Source organism: Triticum aestivum, chromosome 4A (assembly GCF_018294505.1).
Source record: "Triticum aestivum cultivar Chinese Spring chromosome 4A, IWGSC CS RefSeq v2.1, whole genome shotgun sequence".
In the NCBI taxonomy this organism is placed as follows: Eukaryota; Viridiplantae; Streptophyta; class Magnoliopsida; order Poales; family Poaceae; genus Triticum; species Triticum aestivum.
The window spans coordinates 656,113,659-656,128,070 of record NC_057803.1 but is presented as its reverse complement, the minus strand read 5'-3'; the positions used below and the strand labels follow the sequence as shown (position 1 = coordinate 656,128,070).

At 45.8% G+C, this 14,412-nt stretch overlaps 4 protein-coding genes across 7 annotated transcripts; 3 read left to right on the top strand and 1 right to left on the bottom strand.

Annotated features, from left to right (window-relative positions):
• Positions 1-395: 395 nt before the first annotated feature.
• On the top strand, positions 396-3,727 carry LOC123087903 (pentatricopeptide repeat-containing protein At2g35030, mitochondrial). Of its 3 annotated transcripts, none has more exons than XR_006441581.1 (2): positions 396-2,627; positions 3,205-3,727. XR_006441581.1 is itself a non-coding variant. In XM_044510025.1 (1 exon), exon 1 carries the CDS (start codon positions 432-434, stop codon positions 2,298-2,300), a length of 1,869 nt encoding a protein of 622 aa, XP_044365960.1. In that variant the 5' UTR covers positions 396-431; the 3' UTR covers positions 2,301-2,759. The 3 variants fall into 3 exon arrangements, 1 of the variants encoding a protein (XP_044365960.1); XR_006441582.1 differs by lacking the exon at positions 3,205-3,727 and adding an exon at positions 2,781-3,174; XM_044510025.1 differs by lacking the exon at positions 3,205-3,727 and having other exon boundaries at positions 396-2,759.
• Positions 3,728-3,873: 146 nt separating this feature from the next.
• On the top strand, positions 3,874-5,897 carry LOC123082914 (peptide methionine sulfoxide reductase A5). Its single transcript, XM_044505115.1, has 4 exons — positions 3,874-4,264; positions 4,682-4,794; positions 5,090-5,234; positions 5,354-5,897. Exons 1-4 carry the CDS (start codon positions 3,971-3,973, stop codon positions 5,549-5,551), a joined length of 750 nt encoding a protein of 249 aa, XP_044361050.1. The 5' UTR covers positions 3,874-3,970; the 3' UTR covers positions 5,552-5,897.
• An 882-nt stretch (positions 5,898-6,779) lies between these two features.
• Positions 6,780-9,575, top strand: LOC123087902 (serine/threonine-protein phosphatase 4 regulatory subunit 3B-like). Of its 2 annotated transcripts, none has more exons than XM_044510024.1 (6): positions 6,780-6,945; positions 8,389-8,469; positions 8,698-8,788; positions 8,989-9,073; positions 9,169-9,228; positions 9,319-9,575. In XM_044510024.1, exons 1-5 carry the CDS (start codon positions 6,880-6,882, stop codon positions 9,212-9,214), a joined length of 369 nt encoding a protein of 122 aa, XP_044365959.1. In that variant the 5' UTR covers positions 6,780-6,879; the 3' UTR covers positions 9,215-9,228; positions 9,319-9,575. The 2 variants fall into 2 exon arrangements, with proteins under 2 accessions (XP_044365959.1, XP_044365958.1); XM_044510023.1 differs by having other exon boundaries at positions 8,680-8,788.
• Positions 9,479-14,139, bottom strand: LOC123087901 (transcription factor GTE1). The gene is made up of 9 exons (XM_044510022.1): positions 13,924-14,139; positions 13,109-13,346; positions 12,704-12,871; positions 11,875-11,952; positions 10,904-11,128; positions 10,711-10,806; positions 10,193-10,251; positions 9,938-10,088; positions 9,479-9,845 (listed from the first exon to the last, which is right to left on the bottom strand). Exons 2-9 carry the CDS (start codon positions 13,223-13,225, stop codon positions 9,684-9,686), a joined length of 1,056 nt encoding a protein of 351 aa, XP_044365957.1. The 5' UTR covers positions 13,226-13,346; positions 13,924-14,139; the 3' UTR covers positions 9,479-9,683.
• Between the last annotated feature and the right edge of the window lie 273 nt (positions 14,140-14,412).

The window sequence follows — 14,412 nt, the reverse complement described above, 5'->3', positions numbered from 1 at the left end:
CTCGCACAAGTTGTATGAGATCTCACATTTAGGTGAGATCGAGATCAACCGGAAAAAATAAATCATATTTAGACATTTCAAAAAAAATCAAAATCATTTGACAACATTCATTTGAGGTATGTACACAACAAAAATCAGCTCAGAACTTGATGTACATTGAGAGATTCAAAAAAGACAAATTTGAATGTGAATAGTGGCAACTTTGAGTGGATAATACTTTGACACTATTAACGTTTGATTTTGTCTTTTTTTGTTTCTATATAAATGTAAAATAAATTAGGAGCTGATTTTTTTAAGGTTGTACATCAAACAATGATGTGTATCTACACAAAATTTAAGAATATTTGAACATGTATACTTTTTCCAAAAAAATCGAACTCATTCCTAATGTGAGATCTCACACCACACAAGTCTCCCCCTTCTTTCTAAGCATGGCAGCTTGGGCCGCGCTGCGCCGCCTCCGCTCACCGCGGCTCCGCCTCGCCTCCACCTTCACCCACCACGGCGCCGCCGCCGTCTCCGCCACCGACGCGTTCATCCATGTCCAAGACCCGAACCGCCGCATCGCGGAGCTGGCCGCCGCGGGGCGCGTCCCCGACGCCCGCAGGCTGTTCGACCGGACGCCGGACCGGGACGTGGTGTCCTGGACGGCGATGGTCGCGGCGTACGCGCGCCAGGGCCAGCTCCACGAGGCCAGCGCGCTGTTCCACCGCCCCGACGCGCGCCGGAACGTGGTCACCTGGACGGCGCTCCTCTCCGGCTACGCGCGGGCGCGCCGCGCCGACGAGGCCAGGGCGCTGTTCGACCGGATGCCCGAGAGGAACGTCGTGTCGTGGAACACGATGCTGGAGGCCTACGCCTCCGCCGGCCGCACGGGGGCCGCGTGCGCGCTGTTCGACAGCATGCCCGTGAGGGACGCCGGCTCCTGGAACATCCTTCTGGCCGCGCTGGTGCGGTCTGGGACCATGGACGAGGCACGGAACCTGTTTGAGAGAATGCCCGAGAGGAATGTGATGTCGTGGACGACGATGGTCGCCGGCCTTGCACGGAGCGGAAGCGTGGACGAGGCTCGAGCGCTGTTTGATGGCATGCCGGAGAGGAATGTCGTTTCCTGGAATGCCATGATCTCTGGATACGCCCGGAACCTCAGGATCGACGAAGCTCTTGATTTGTTCATGAATATGCCCGAGAGGGACGTGGCTTCTTGGAACATCATGATCACCGGTTTTATCCAGAACAAAGATTTGAAGAAGGCACAAGAACTCTTTGACGAGATGCCTAAACGGAATGTAGTCAGCTGGACTACTATGATGAATGGTTGCTTGCAAGGTAATGAGAGTGAAATGGCACTGCAGGTATTTAACGGTATGCTCGTTGATGGGATCAGACCAAACCAGGTGACGTTTTTGGGTGCGGTTGATGCGTGCAGCAATATCGCCGGACTCAGCGAAGGGCAGCAGGTGCATCAGATGATATGCAAAACACCATTTCAGTTTGATAATTTTATCGAGTCCACACTCATGAATTTATATGCCAAATGTGGCGAAATTAGATTGGCAAGGAAGGTGTTTGATCTCTCAGGGGAGAAGGACGTAATATCTTGGAATGGCATTATTGCAGCATATGCACATCATGGGGCTGGTGTAGAAGCTATAGCTTTGTATGAAAAGATGCAAGAAAATGGGTATAAGCCTAATGATGTCACATACGTGGGATTGCTCTCAGCATGTAGCCACTCTGGTTTGGTCGACGAAGGGCTTAGGATATTTGAATACATGGCAAAGGATAAGTCCATTGCAGTGCGGGATGAGCATTACACTTGCTTGATTGATCTCTGTAGCCGAGCCGGGCGACTTGATGATGCCAAAAGATTAATCAACGGTCTTAAACTTAAGCCTACATCCAGTACTGTATGGAGTGCGCTTCTAGGTGGGTGTAACGCACATGGAAATGAAAGCATCGGTGATTTGGCAGCAAGAAATCTCTTAGAAGCAGAGCCTGATAATGCTGGAACCTACACTCTCTTGTCTAACATTTATGCTTCTGCTGGTAAGTGGAAAGAAGCAGCAAAGATTCGGTCTCAGATGAATGATCGAGGACTAAAGAAACAGCCGGGATGTAGTTGGATTGAGCTGGCAAATAAGGTGCATGTATTTGTAGCACGTGACAAGTCCCACAGTGAGTCTGAGTTGATTTATAGTCTGCTGCAAGATATTCATCACATGATGAGGATGGCTGGCAGTGATCCCAGGGACCACATGCAGCTTATGGATGAGGATCTGGTGGATCTTCAAGCATAATTTGAGATATAAGAAAGTAAAGTTCCAGGATTTTGTCAGAGGGAGGCATTTTGCACCACTAAATCAGACAATTGGCGTACATTGTAGAGTTTAGACCTATGGTGTTGGTGTTACCCCAGGCTAAGTTGGTCCCCATCTTCGGAGCATTATAACTAGCAAACACCTGGGCTCTTGTTTGTTCAGAGTTCTGTAGAATGTCAATATATTCTTGAAGCTGGGTGACAGTCAAGGACCTTGCAGAAGTCTTGACCTTTATCTCTGGTGTTTGAATCTGATTTCTCTGGTTCACTGGCCGAGGCTTTGCCATGTTGTGCTTGCTATTCCAGGGTATGTTCTTTATCAGTTTGAAGCCTTCTTCTCTGTATGTGTTAGCTCCTTTGTTTATTGCTTGATGAATTACTAGCAAATTGTCATATGTTCTGTACCTTATCAGTTCTGTAACTTGAGGTTTTTTTGTTTTTTGTTTTTTTTTTGGAAAAGGGGGACTCCCCGGCCTCTGCATAACTTGAGGTAAATTCATTGTATAATATCAATAGTTGTTATACAAAGAAAGAAAAAAGATCAAACATACCTAGACCTCATATTACGTTTGCATGCTTTGTAACTCCATGGTAATCAAGTTATAGCATGCAAAAGATTTCTCTAGACTTTCGTTGCTTAACTTCAGGTTAAGAGTACAAGTAACTTGAGAATATAGAAGTAGCAGAGAATCTAGAATCGCTGAACCATCATTTGAGCGAACAGTGTTGCCCTGCTTCAGGTAGGGCATCATGGTGCTCCAAAAAGTCTATGTTAATTTTATCCATGGACTCAAATTTACTGCAGTGTTCACGCAATTCTGCAAATAAATTTTTGTCTTGGATTGTGGAAGGTCATGTGTGACTCAACTTGCTATTTGCTACAGTTGCAGGCAAGAACTTTGGGATCACTCTCCCAAAAGGCAATTTGCCTTGTGAACTCTGCCATGTATGTATGTACAGAGGAATTTCCTTTTGGTGTTGGAATGGGAGGAATCAGGAATGGACAGCGTATACGGTTTAGAACACTCGGACGGTACTGCAAAACTGTTTGTGCACACAGTTGAGCCGATGCATCGTGCATTGTAAACTGTAATAACCTTTCTTTGAGAAGCAAGTCCATTGTAATAGGTGTCGTGCTCGTATGAAAGGATCTGGACGAAGTGGCGTGGCCAAGAACAGTTATGCTGATTTGGTTGCACCAGATATGCCTGAGATTCTTGGCACTTACAGTAGATGCAAACTGTCGGGATGGGGTTTTTTCTTTCGGGAAAAAATTGTTGGGATGAGTTATAAGCATCTTCAATGGGAAATCAATGAGTTATTGCTAACAATGAACTCTCTTTTTTTTTCTGTTTGAGAATGAACTCTGATTGTTGGGGTAACCAGTTTTTTTGTACATTCTGAGGCCCAAAATCAGGCCTTGAAGCCCACCAGCAGGCCCACTCACGCGGGCCGGACAGCCCAGCTGGGCGAAGCGACCAACCCCCACACTCCTCGTCGTCCACCCCCGCTCAGAATAGTCCCGTCCGGACCAACCCACCCCACCCCCACCCCCCACCCACCGACGGTAGGTCGCTCGCTCGCGGCGCGCGCCCGTCCGATCCCGATCTCCGCCGCGCCTCCCCACCCCTCCCCTCCCACGCCGACGAGATGGCCCGCGCGTCCTCCCCCGCCGCGGCGGCCTTCCTATGCGCGCTCGCGTTCCTCCTGGCCACCGCGGCCTCGGGCGCGCGGCTCACCGTCCGCGCCGGGGGCGAGGGCCTCACGGTCCGCGCGGGCGGGGGCGCGCCGGCCACGGCGGTGTTCGCGCTGGGCAGCTTCTGGCGGTCCGAGGCGGCGTTCGGGTGCCTCCACGGCGTGCTCCGCACCTCCGTCGGCTACGCCGGCGGCTCCAAGGCCAACCCCGAGTACCGCAACCTCGCCGACCACGCCGAGTGCGTCAAGGTAGTACCAACAGAGCCTTCCTCCCGCCCCCTTCCGCCAGCTCCTTTCTTGATAATGTTCATTTTTGTCGCTGCTATTGGTATAGCCTGTTCTCTGTGCTTGGTTATTAAACCAAACCATTTTATCCGCGCAAGTGAAACTAGCAGTGATTGAATGAACGAATGTTTCATGACCTGCATGGATAGAATGCTTTGGGCCTGCTTAACATGCCTGATTTGCTTGGTGTGGCGTATGCTTGAAGCAATCAGGCGTGTTTGTTTAGAAGCAATTGGGCATGTTTTGGTCTTGGTGCGCGTGATCTTGCTGCGTTTCTGCCCATTATAAAAATGTACAAGTTCTGAGGTGCTAATCAGCGCTTGAGTAATTTCTGAGCTACCATGACTAGCCTTGACTTCTGCTTGCACTTCAACTGTTCAGGTCGAATATGATCCCCGTCAGATTCAGTACAAGCAGCTTTTGGACGTGTTCTGGGCAAGCCATGATCCACGGGAGGTCTTCGGACAAGGACCGGATGTTGGCAACCAATACAGGTGATTGACTTTTTTTTTCTCTAGACTTATTTTCCGTCAGTAAATCGACTCATTTCAGGATGTGGTGATCATCTGTTTCCATACGCTACATTTTCATGGTATTTTAGCATATGGCATTATCGCAACAAAGCCAACATTTTCCCCTTGGTTTCATGCCTTCAAGGAATTTGATCTTGATTAGAATGTTACACGGCTGTGTGACACATTTGCCTCACTATCCTCTGTGTGCATAGCAGTAGTATAGCACAATATGATGGTAGCTGTTGTCAGCAAATACTCATTTGTGTGGTTACAGATCCGTCATTTTCACAAATGGGACCCTCGAGGCCAGATTGGCTGCTCTTACCAAAGAAAGGGAACAGGCCAAGGACCGCAGCAGCGTTATTACCACAAAGATCCAACCACTGGGGGCATTTTATCCGGCTGAACCAGAACATCAGGTATCTATGTCATTCATTATTCTTCCTTGTGAGATCTGCAATGCAAATGGCGTTCTAGTAGAATAATGAGTCCTCTTTATGTATGTCGTGCACTTACGTGAAATCGATCTGAATGCTAGAAATTCGAGCTGAAGCGCAAGCCTTTCCTGGTGCAACTGATCGGGAACCTGCCAGAGGAGGAGCTCCTGTCATCGACACTGGCCGCGAAGCTGAATGCGTATGCAGCCGAGCTCTGCCCTCCAAAGACCCAGAGGAAGATAAGCTCCAAGATTGACGAGATTGCCAAGAAAGGCTGGCCCATCCTACGCGACATTTAGCTAGCCCATTCTGGTCCCGGTTCTCATCAAACTGTAAAATCCATCAAATTGTAATCCAACATAGAAACAAGAGAGTTCTGCATGATTTTGCCGGAAAGTTTCGTAGGAATGTCTCAGCAGTCTGCTGACAGGAGCCAGACTGCAGCGCTTCATTGTTCACTTGGTCACGGTGATTCATTACATCGTTTATAGATAGCATCAATCATCTGTCGATTTGGAGTTTTTCTCCGTCCGTTTGGTATACTCATGTGTATCTTGTTCTGGGCTTGCTGGACATGTGGTGAAGTTGTAAGATGTAACTTTTGGTCGATTCAGTTGTGAAAATGTATAGAAGCGTTCTTATTCACAAACCATTTTATTCACAATCATGTGTATAGAAGCATCAATTCATCAGTTCATCAATCATCTGTTAGGGAATTGAATGGAATTCTTGTAAATTAAGAAATGAATATTTACAGATGGAGATAACACTACTGCTCCCAACAAAGTTGCAATAAAGCAGTATCAATTAATATTGATCGTTTGCAATGCATAATAATTCTCATTTTTGCCCCTGCTGATTATTCTGTTGAGGTTCCTTTTGTTTTAAAAATTTAAACGGCATCCCTGGTTTTGCGCTACCCCCACAAATAAACCCGAAAAGGAACAAAATACTGGTGTCTCACCTAAAAAATGGCCAAAGGAGTCCATTTCACAATAATATACTCTCTCCGCCCCAAAAATAAGTGTTGTTGTTTTAATTTATTTAAATAATAACTAGAACAACGACACTTATTCCGAGACGGACGGACTACATATTTAAACACCATATTTCTACAACACAAAAAAAATAAAAAAATAAAAAACATTTGTGTATGCAGAAATACATGTATATAACATGTTTGTGAACATTTTCATAACAATATATTTTCACACATGGCGTACAATAACAAAAACAAAATACATACATGAAAATGAGCCATATTTTGGGCCAGGATTTTGTTTTCTTTGCGTAGCTTACAGATCATAACATTTTTGAACGAAAATTTACAGATCCGCCGTGAACATGTATAAGCTTTTTACCCGCAAAAAAAAAAAGAGAACATGTATAAGCTTTCGTGGATTTTTTTTTTTGAAACTTTGAAATATGTTTTTCGAATTTTCAAATTAAAGGTCTCCCTGGAGCCCGGCCCGGCACTATAATAACTTGGCACTCAGCATCACCTCCGGGTGTACTACGAGGGTTCGGGTCAAAAAAGAAGAAAAGAAAAAAAGAGTGTACTAGGGTTCGGCGATCCGCCGTGTCGCTGACCACTCACCGATCGGTCCCGGAGCCGGCGGCGACCGCGATGCCCGGGAAGAAGAATGCGGAGCCGGCGCCTGCCGCCGTCCCGCCCCAGCCCGCGCCGATGCCGGTAAGCCATCGACCTCCCCGGCCTCCTCGAAAGTCCGGAGCCTCGCCGTTCCCCTGTGCGCGCGCCCTCTGGTTTTATGCTCCCGGCTCGGCGGCTTGGATGCACAGCCAGCCGATTTCGCTCAAGAGATCTCTCATCTTTTAGCGGAAATTAAGATTTTTCTTGTCTGTGCTTGGGAGGAATTAAGCAGTATTAGCAGTGGCGGAGCTAGACAAAAATGTTTGGGGGGGCCAAAAGACAAAAAAAAATCTGTAGTGAGCAAGTGGACTTCGAGTTCTCGCAAAGAAAACACTGCTACTGAGAGAACAACTTATAATGTGTATCCTCCAATTCAATCAACCACTAACCAATCGAAAGAGAAAATTGTAGCGCTATCACACACACAAAAAAACCATTTTATAATGTCGTCGCCACCATTCCAAACGCAAAGCTCTTCCTAACTTCCTCGCCGTATCCTCAATAAAGGCAGGGCGGCGTCGAGGGCTCGAGGCTGTCTATTGCGACGTCATCGGCTGGTTGAGTGAAGAACACCACATGAGCTGAGAAGCAGCCGAGCTAGTGAGTGAAGAGGGCTCGTTCGTTGGTGCATTGTGTGTGAAGACGAGCCTAAGTCTTAGGAAGTACCTAGAACTCATCTAGATGAGACATAATTTGGTCTCATTCACTTTGAAAACAAGAACAGATGCAACCCATGCCAGCACACGCGCATCTTATAGCATCACATCCAAGGGTTATAAAATGTGAATGAGACCAAATTATATCTCATCTAGATGAGTTCTAGCAAAACTGTAAGTCTTATTGGCACATACCCCGTACGTCGAGTAATTTCCGACGTACTTGTACAACACGATTCGTCGACCGTTGGCCGAGATACACACGCGTCCACGTACAAACTAGCTGTCCAAGCAAGTTGATTGATTTTGGTGAACAGATGAACAAAGCTAGCTAGCCTGGCTAGCTGCTTGATGTATTCCGCCGCCAGACGCTCGTATACGACGCAACCAAGACACGCACGCGACACAGAAGACTCGATGGGTTATAGCAACAGGAGCGTGTCGTTCCTGAGATTATTTTATTGCTTTGATCTGGGTTAATTACAAGGGGTAGATTACATTACATATCTATACTAGTCGAAGCCTAGCTACACCTAACCTAACTGGTGATTCAGATTTCAAACCGTGCCGGACTGGAATAGCACATCGTAGAGTTAACCGCCGAACTGTCTGCAGGGGCAGTAGTACGTATAGTAGTTAGAAAATTGCTTGGGCTGGGGGGGCCACGGCCCCCTCAGCTCACAACGTAGCTCCGCCGTTGAGTATTAGTATCTTTGTACATCTCTGATGATCGTATCTGGTGAATTGATGAACACGTGATGACATGAGATGATGAGACGCACGATTACTGATGAACTGCAGAGTAATGTTGCGGAAAAATCTTGTGCAGCCTGTCATGGTGTTTAGGTTGAACGATGGCGGTGGATGGGACGACTATGGGGCCGGCCGTGTCACCATCGACCACCTCGAGGTATGGCATACGCCTGTTCACCAGAGATTGGCAGTGCTTCCGGCCTTTCCAACACGATATAAGTTGTTATTACAACCAATATATGGCGACGGAGGGAGTGGCAGAGCAGATTGCATGATAATAATGCCCCAGATAGCACATTGGGGGTTTCGCTGATTTACTAGGTTGTCGCTCATGGCCTTGTTCGTTCCCGTATGTTTGTTGTCGCGGGGATCGGCATCGGAGAAGGAGATCGCTCTGGCTGTCATAGACGCGGAGAATAAGGAGACGATGCTCTTGCATCTCATCACCCCGGACGACATTTACCGGAGGCGCCAAGGTGAAGAAGCCCCTCTCTTGCTTCCCCTGCTTTCCCCTTTCAGTTTTCTGTTCTCTCGACAATTGAATCTCCGACAAAAAGTCATCGCAAAAACGATGGAAGTTTTAAGTTAATTTGTTTGCAATGGTGGTGCCTTTATTTTGCTTGTTCCCCTCTGTTCAATAGCACCGTGATTATGCCATCTTCAATCTCTCTCGCAGGGACGTTCATCTCGTGGTTCGATCCCGAGACCGGCTTGTCCATCTCCTTGAGCTTCCTAGACGCGGCGGCGTGCTCCAATGTGTGGTATGTCACCATCACAATGAGAATGCTAATGCGAATGTTGTTTCATTATGCTTTAAGCATGATTGATGATGATGCTAATGTATGGTATCTTGCAGGGACACCATCTGCCAAGTGCAGAGAAAACTGAGGCCTGATGGTTAGTAGTGGCGCCGATGGTAGGTGACCATACAATCAAACCCCTTTGATGTTTCTTTCACCCCAAAGATAAGAATGTCAGCATAGATTTTTTAAATTGTTTTGTGCAGCTCCTCAAGAAACAGTTTGCCCTATGAAGTGAAGCTAATGAGTTAGGAAATTTACCAATGAAAATTAACCTCTGTTGTTTTCTTCAGGATTTATTGAATTAGGATGCCCTTTTTTCGCAGCGCCATGTGCAGAGCACACACCGTCAATTTTATGTAATAATAAACATCACCTCTGTTGTGATTATTATTTTTGAGCTGCATCAACATTGCTCTGTATTTTACCATAGGTGGCAATAACATGCTACACATTAGACCAGGTCAGGTGCCACTCCTTAGTGCAGATTCATGTTCATATATACACTGCCACACGAGGGAGAAAATTGTCCCGTGTGACAGCTACTTCTACAGAAACATCCTGAACCAGGCTATCTCCTGATCCGTTTCGAGGCGGTCTTGGCTAGAGCATTGTAGATGTCGCGCTTCCTCTTCGCGTTTTCGTCGGTCTTGCCAGGGGCCGCGGCTGCGCTGGCCTGTCGCTCCAACGCTTCCCTCACAAAGAACTTCAGCCTCCAGAGGGTCGTCTCGCTCTGCAACGGCCCGTGCAGGAAGCATGGTTAACATTTTTAAAAACAATGTGGCGCATTGAGTGCGGTTAGGGTTTAGAATAGAGGAGCTTTACCTGAGCATCCATGTCAAGGTCCACTTCTTCTGCTGTAGTTTGGAAGTCAGGATTGTCTTGTGCGACCAGCTCCAGTGCCTTGCTAAGATCTTCCGGGGTCAGGTGGCAAAGGCCTGCACCGAGTTTTCTCTTCTCGTCTGTGGTCATTTTTCTACAAGATCCAAAAAAAAAGTAACTTTTTTAGGCTTGGCACCCCTATAAGTCTGTAGCAAACAGCAAATTTATAGGCATAAGATAAACGTCTTTAAGACGTACCTGCATCTCTGAACCACCATGTTCCGAAGCTCCTCCAGCTGCTTATTAATCTCATTCAGCTGGAACATGAGAAATAAAAGGTACTGAATATCTAATAACAAAACAAGGGAACACAGTAGGGGTTGCAGTGAATATGCAAGGCATATACTCCCTCCGTTCCTAAATATAAGTCTTTGGAGAGATTACACTATGAACCACATACGGATGTATGTAGATGCATTTTAGAGTGTAGATTCATCCATTTTACTCCGTATGTAGTCCATAGTGGAATCTCTACAAAGACTTATATTTAGGAACGGAGGGAGTATATTTGACAAGGATACAGAAGCATGTTCAGGCTGGCCAAGAAAGGATTTCATATCGATACATCAATAGACAAAAAACTAAATGATAACAGAAACATGTTGATAAAAGTCTGGGGCCATTTTTTTTCTAAACATGAGTTGAAGTCAGTATATGTTGCTTCAATCAATACCGACACAACAATAAAAAGAATAACAGTCCATGAGAGGGCCGACCTCATCATCAGTATCTTTTGCTAATTTTGCAATAGCATCTTCCGGAGAAGTGTCTGTGGTTGGAGCATCGTTTGGTTCCACCTGTTGTTTCCTTTCCTAAAACAATAGGATCCAACTTATTGTTGTCAAATGCTAAATGACACATATCCAAATCAAAACAAAAATGGTAACATATGAGACTACAAATATCCACCTCATTCTCAACTTTAGGGAGAAGCTGGAGCCATTTCTCCTCAAATTTCTCAAGTAATAACTTGGCCATTATGTGAACATCGTGATGTTCATCATTGTATGTCATTGCATTGGTAAAAATTAATCTAACATCAGAATGTATTTCTCGAACACTTTTATACTTGGTACCATCCTTCCCTTCCATTTTGTTTTGGATGGTCGAGAAATCCATAGGTTTTGTTATAATCTGCAAAATGTAGAAACCAAAGATATGAGTCACTACAAACAAGCTTCAGGTAAAGAAACCAACGAAGCAACTCCATCTTATTGATATACTAAATATAGAAAAACATATTCGCTACCAACTCAAGGGATACATCAATATGAAGTACACTATAGAAGGTAAATAATAAGTGGCAAAGCCAATTACAGCTGTAATATAAACAGAAAACCTAATATGCCATGTTTTCCTTCTACAGATTAGGGATGATTACAATCTTAGAGTTCCAAGCAATGGTTTTCAGTTTCATGTACATGGAAGAGGGCAAAAAATAGTTACAAAACCAATTAACAGCTAATAAGATACCCAGCCATGTTTTCCATATATAGATAAGGGAGGATTTAACAGTATTATGTTTTTCCCTTGACATTCAGAATCTTCTCAGAAAGTTCAAAGCAAATACAGGATTATGTTTTTCCCTTGACATTGAAAATCTTCTCAGAAAGTGCAACAGCATGTCAACTGAAAGCAGAATGGAGACCAGAAAAAAAAAATCCTGCAGCGAATCACAAGTAACGTCATATGCAATCAAAGTCAGTTTGTGTTTTTTAGATCCTGATGCCTTGCCAACATTAGGTCATGCAAACTATAAACATTACCATCAGAACTAATTCACATTTAAGTTACCAAAATGTATCCCTTATAGTTAAAATTCCTTTCAGTAGGAACAGAAATCTAGCAAAATCCAGGACAAACTGTACTGGCAGTATTACCTTGTGATAGTCATCAAGTTGTAGGCCTACAACATCTACTGGTTGCAGAAATGGCGCTGACCATTCATGAGACGTGATCTGGAAGAAAATGAATACAGAAAAGAGAATCAAGTGCCAAATTTTGCAAAGATCAACAGAAGGCTTTTCATAGGGCAAAGAAATCACACATTTGAGTTTTTAACTGCAGTAGTTGAATATGAACTTGGAAGGTGGCTAAAGAATGATAAACTTTGTACTGAGTATTACACCATAGAACACTAGATTAAAAAAAGGATTTTCCACATATAGTGATTGAATCAATCCCAAAAATATAGCCAAGTAAATAAAATGTAAGTTCACTTGCAAGGCTTTTTAGTTAGGTTCAGATGACCGCATTCAGCAAAAGCTGCAGATCATATATTTTAGGCTGATTTCATTCACTGCACCAGAAGACCACATGTGAAAAATGGTCTACCAATGAACACAGCCAAAAAGAACCAGATTGATGTTCATGGAAGCATACATAAATTTGGCAGCTGTTTGAAACTTGTAGCAGAAATCTTGATTCCATTATAAATCTATCTTGCTGGAAAGAACAGGAGCAGTATGTGCAGGTAATCAGTATGTGCAGGTAATCGCTACAAGCAATGGAAAAAGTCTAGGTTGCCACATTAGTCACATGGATTGATAAGGTCGAAAAGCCTTCTAATGTTCTAAATTGACCTGTGAATTACAAACCTGGCACCAGCCCGACTTTCTAAAACACGCTCCAGGATGCAAGAATATAGCATGAGTAGCCAGCAAACACAATGAATCATGGGATAAACCACAGCTGAAGAAAGATCATCACCTGGCGAATGATACCGGTAAGCTGGCGCATGAGGTCGGGCATCCCTTTGCAGTTGCTGTCCCTTGCACCATTCGCCGCATACCTGCTGCTACCACTGGCCCTGCGCCCTCCACTGCCATGCTTCTTGACGTCGTAGAACCCTACCACCTCGTTCACCCTCCTCTCCAGCTGCAACACATAATGCCAGTTCCAGCCTGAGGCAACTTTACCCTAATTCTTCGGGGGAAAGAACACAGTATCGCAACAGGAGACCGCTAGACCTGACACCTAATCATGCAATAGCCAAAATCCCCGAAAATGGCGCACTCTTGGGAATGAAGCTGCTCTGGCAGCAAAGCCCTTCTTGGAAATCAGTACTGAGGCGAGACGGAAACTAATATCAAGCCTAGGAGGGGGCGGGGTTACCACGTCGGTCTTGGAGGCGAGGTCGTCGACCTGGCGCCGGAACGAGTCCACCTCCGACACCACGGGGTGCTCCACGGTGGCGGCCGCCCCCTGTTGCGCGCCGTCCTCCGGCACCATCTATGGTTCGTCTCCGCCGGCTGTGAGCGAGTAGCGAGCGACACTGCGGCTTTAGTTGCGGGGGCTAATTGATAAAATGTCCCATGTTTGCTCTGCCCCGGCCAAACTGCCCAATCTTTATCTGCAATTGATCAAATATCCCAATTTAGCGCTTTGCCAATTGATAAATGCTACACGTTACAAATGATCATGTTTCTTTGCTATAGATGACATAAATGAGAGGGTGGAAAGACCAAAATATCCATACAAAAAATAACAACAGAATTTTGCCATTAAAAAAAACAGTGTTGCTAAATCCCAGTGGTTATGTCTCAGTCAATGCTATATTCGTGAGATTTTGCGTAGAGATTCGTGCAAAATTTTCTTTTTAGTTTTTCTTTTCTTTTTTTTCTTTCTTAGGTGTTATGTCACTTGATTGAGACTTGGTTGCTTGGTTAAATCTCAGGCCAAAACTTGAACCAGCCAGAAAAATCTGGAAAAAAGAAATACTGCACAAAAGCCTCATCGGCCGAGATTTAGCAACACTGTTTTTGCTAAATAATAAAAAAATCTTCATCGTCCGAGATCCATTCCCCTTGCTAGTGTTCATACCAAATACTAGATCGCAGCACACATGAAACCCTAGAATCGTCCGAATCGAGGAACTGGCCAGAGGGCATGGGGCGTCACGCTTGAGAGAAAGGGAAAGAGAAGCTCACCTGAGAGGAACCTCCCTCCCTCCCTCGACTCGGGCCGCTGCTGGCGGCTGTCGCCTTCACGGACGGGGGCGAGCTGGGGTGGAGCGGCCGGCGGCGCGGCGAGGAGAAGGCGGGAAGGGACAGGCTCGCACGGCGGAGGACCTTGGGGCGGGGGAGGGGGGGGGGGGGTTGAGCGCGTAGCTCCGGCGGCGGCGGAGCTGTCGAGTGGGCGGAGGAGGCTGGGCGGCGGCCGGTCGTGCTGGAGGAACAGAACGGATACGGGTCCGGCAAAAAAAAACAGATAAGGGTGGGCTCTTGAATGACGTGACGGGCTTTCTATTGGACTAAGGACGGGCCGGCCGCACTCGAGGTTGGCTGGCCCGATTTACCAGCCCATCAAGCCTAAATTTTCTCTCAAAAAAATGTGAGCAAACTATCCGGCAAACGAGCCATTATCAGCGAGATCAAATTGCAAGCGTCTTTATTTGATTGTAATTTTTTTAAGGTTGT

What these genes read in the sequence shown, in the direction of transcription:
- LOC123082914 (XM_044505115.1), top strand. Translation starts at nt 3,971, where the DNA reads ATGGCCCGCGCGTCCTCCCCCGCCGCGGCGGCCTTCCTATGCGCGCTC. An exon ending in ACCACGCCGAGTGCGTCAAG is followed by an intron (nt 4,265 to 4,681) that starts GTAGTACCAACA and finishes TCAACTGTTCAG; the next exon opens with GTCGAATATGATCCCCGTCA. An exon ending in CGGCTGAACCAGAACATCAG is followed by an intron (nt 5,235 to 5,353) that starts GTATCTATGTCA and finishes TCTGAATGCTAG; the next exon opens with AAATTCGAGCTGAAGCGCAA.
- LOC123087901 (XM_044510022.1), bottom strand. Translation starts at nt 13,225, where the DNA reads ATGGTGCCGGAGGACGGCGCGCAACAGGGGGCGGCCGCCACCGTGGAG. An exon ending in AACTTGATGACTATCACAAG is followed by an intron (nt 11,129 to 11,874) that starts GTAATACTGCCA and finishes TACATTTTGCAG; the next exon opens with ATTATAACAAAACCTATGGA. An exon ending in CAAAAGATACTGATGATGAG is followed by an intron (nt 10,252 to 10,710) that starts GTCGGCCCTCTC and finishes CTCATGTTCCAG; the next exon opens with CTGAATGAGATTAATAAGCA.
- LOC123087902 (XM_044510023.1), top strand. Translation starts at nt 6,880, where the DNA reads ATGCCCGGGAAGAAGAATGCGGAGCCGGCGCCTGCCGCCGTCCCGCCC. An exon ending in CCCAGCCCGCGCCGATGCCG is followed by an intron (nt 6,946 to 8,388) that starts GTAAGCCATCGA and finishes AATCTTGTGCAG; the next exon opens with CCTGTCATGGTGTTTAGGTT. An exon ending in CATTTACCGGAGGCGCCAAG is followed by an intron (nt 8,789 to 8,988) that starts GTGAAGAAGCCC and finishes TCTCTCTCGCAG; the next exon opens with GGACGTTCATCTCGTGGTTC.
- LOC123087903 (XM_044510025.1), top strand. Translation starts at nt 432, where the DNA reads ATGGCAGCTTGGGCCGCGCTGCGCCGCCTCCGCTCACCGCGGCTCCGC.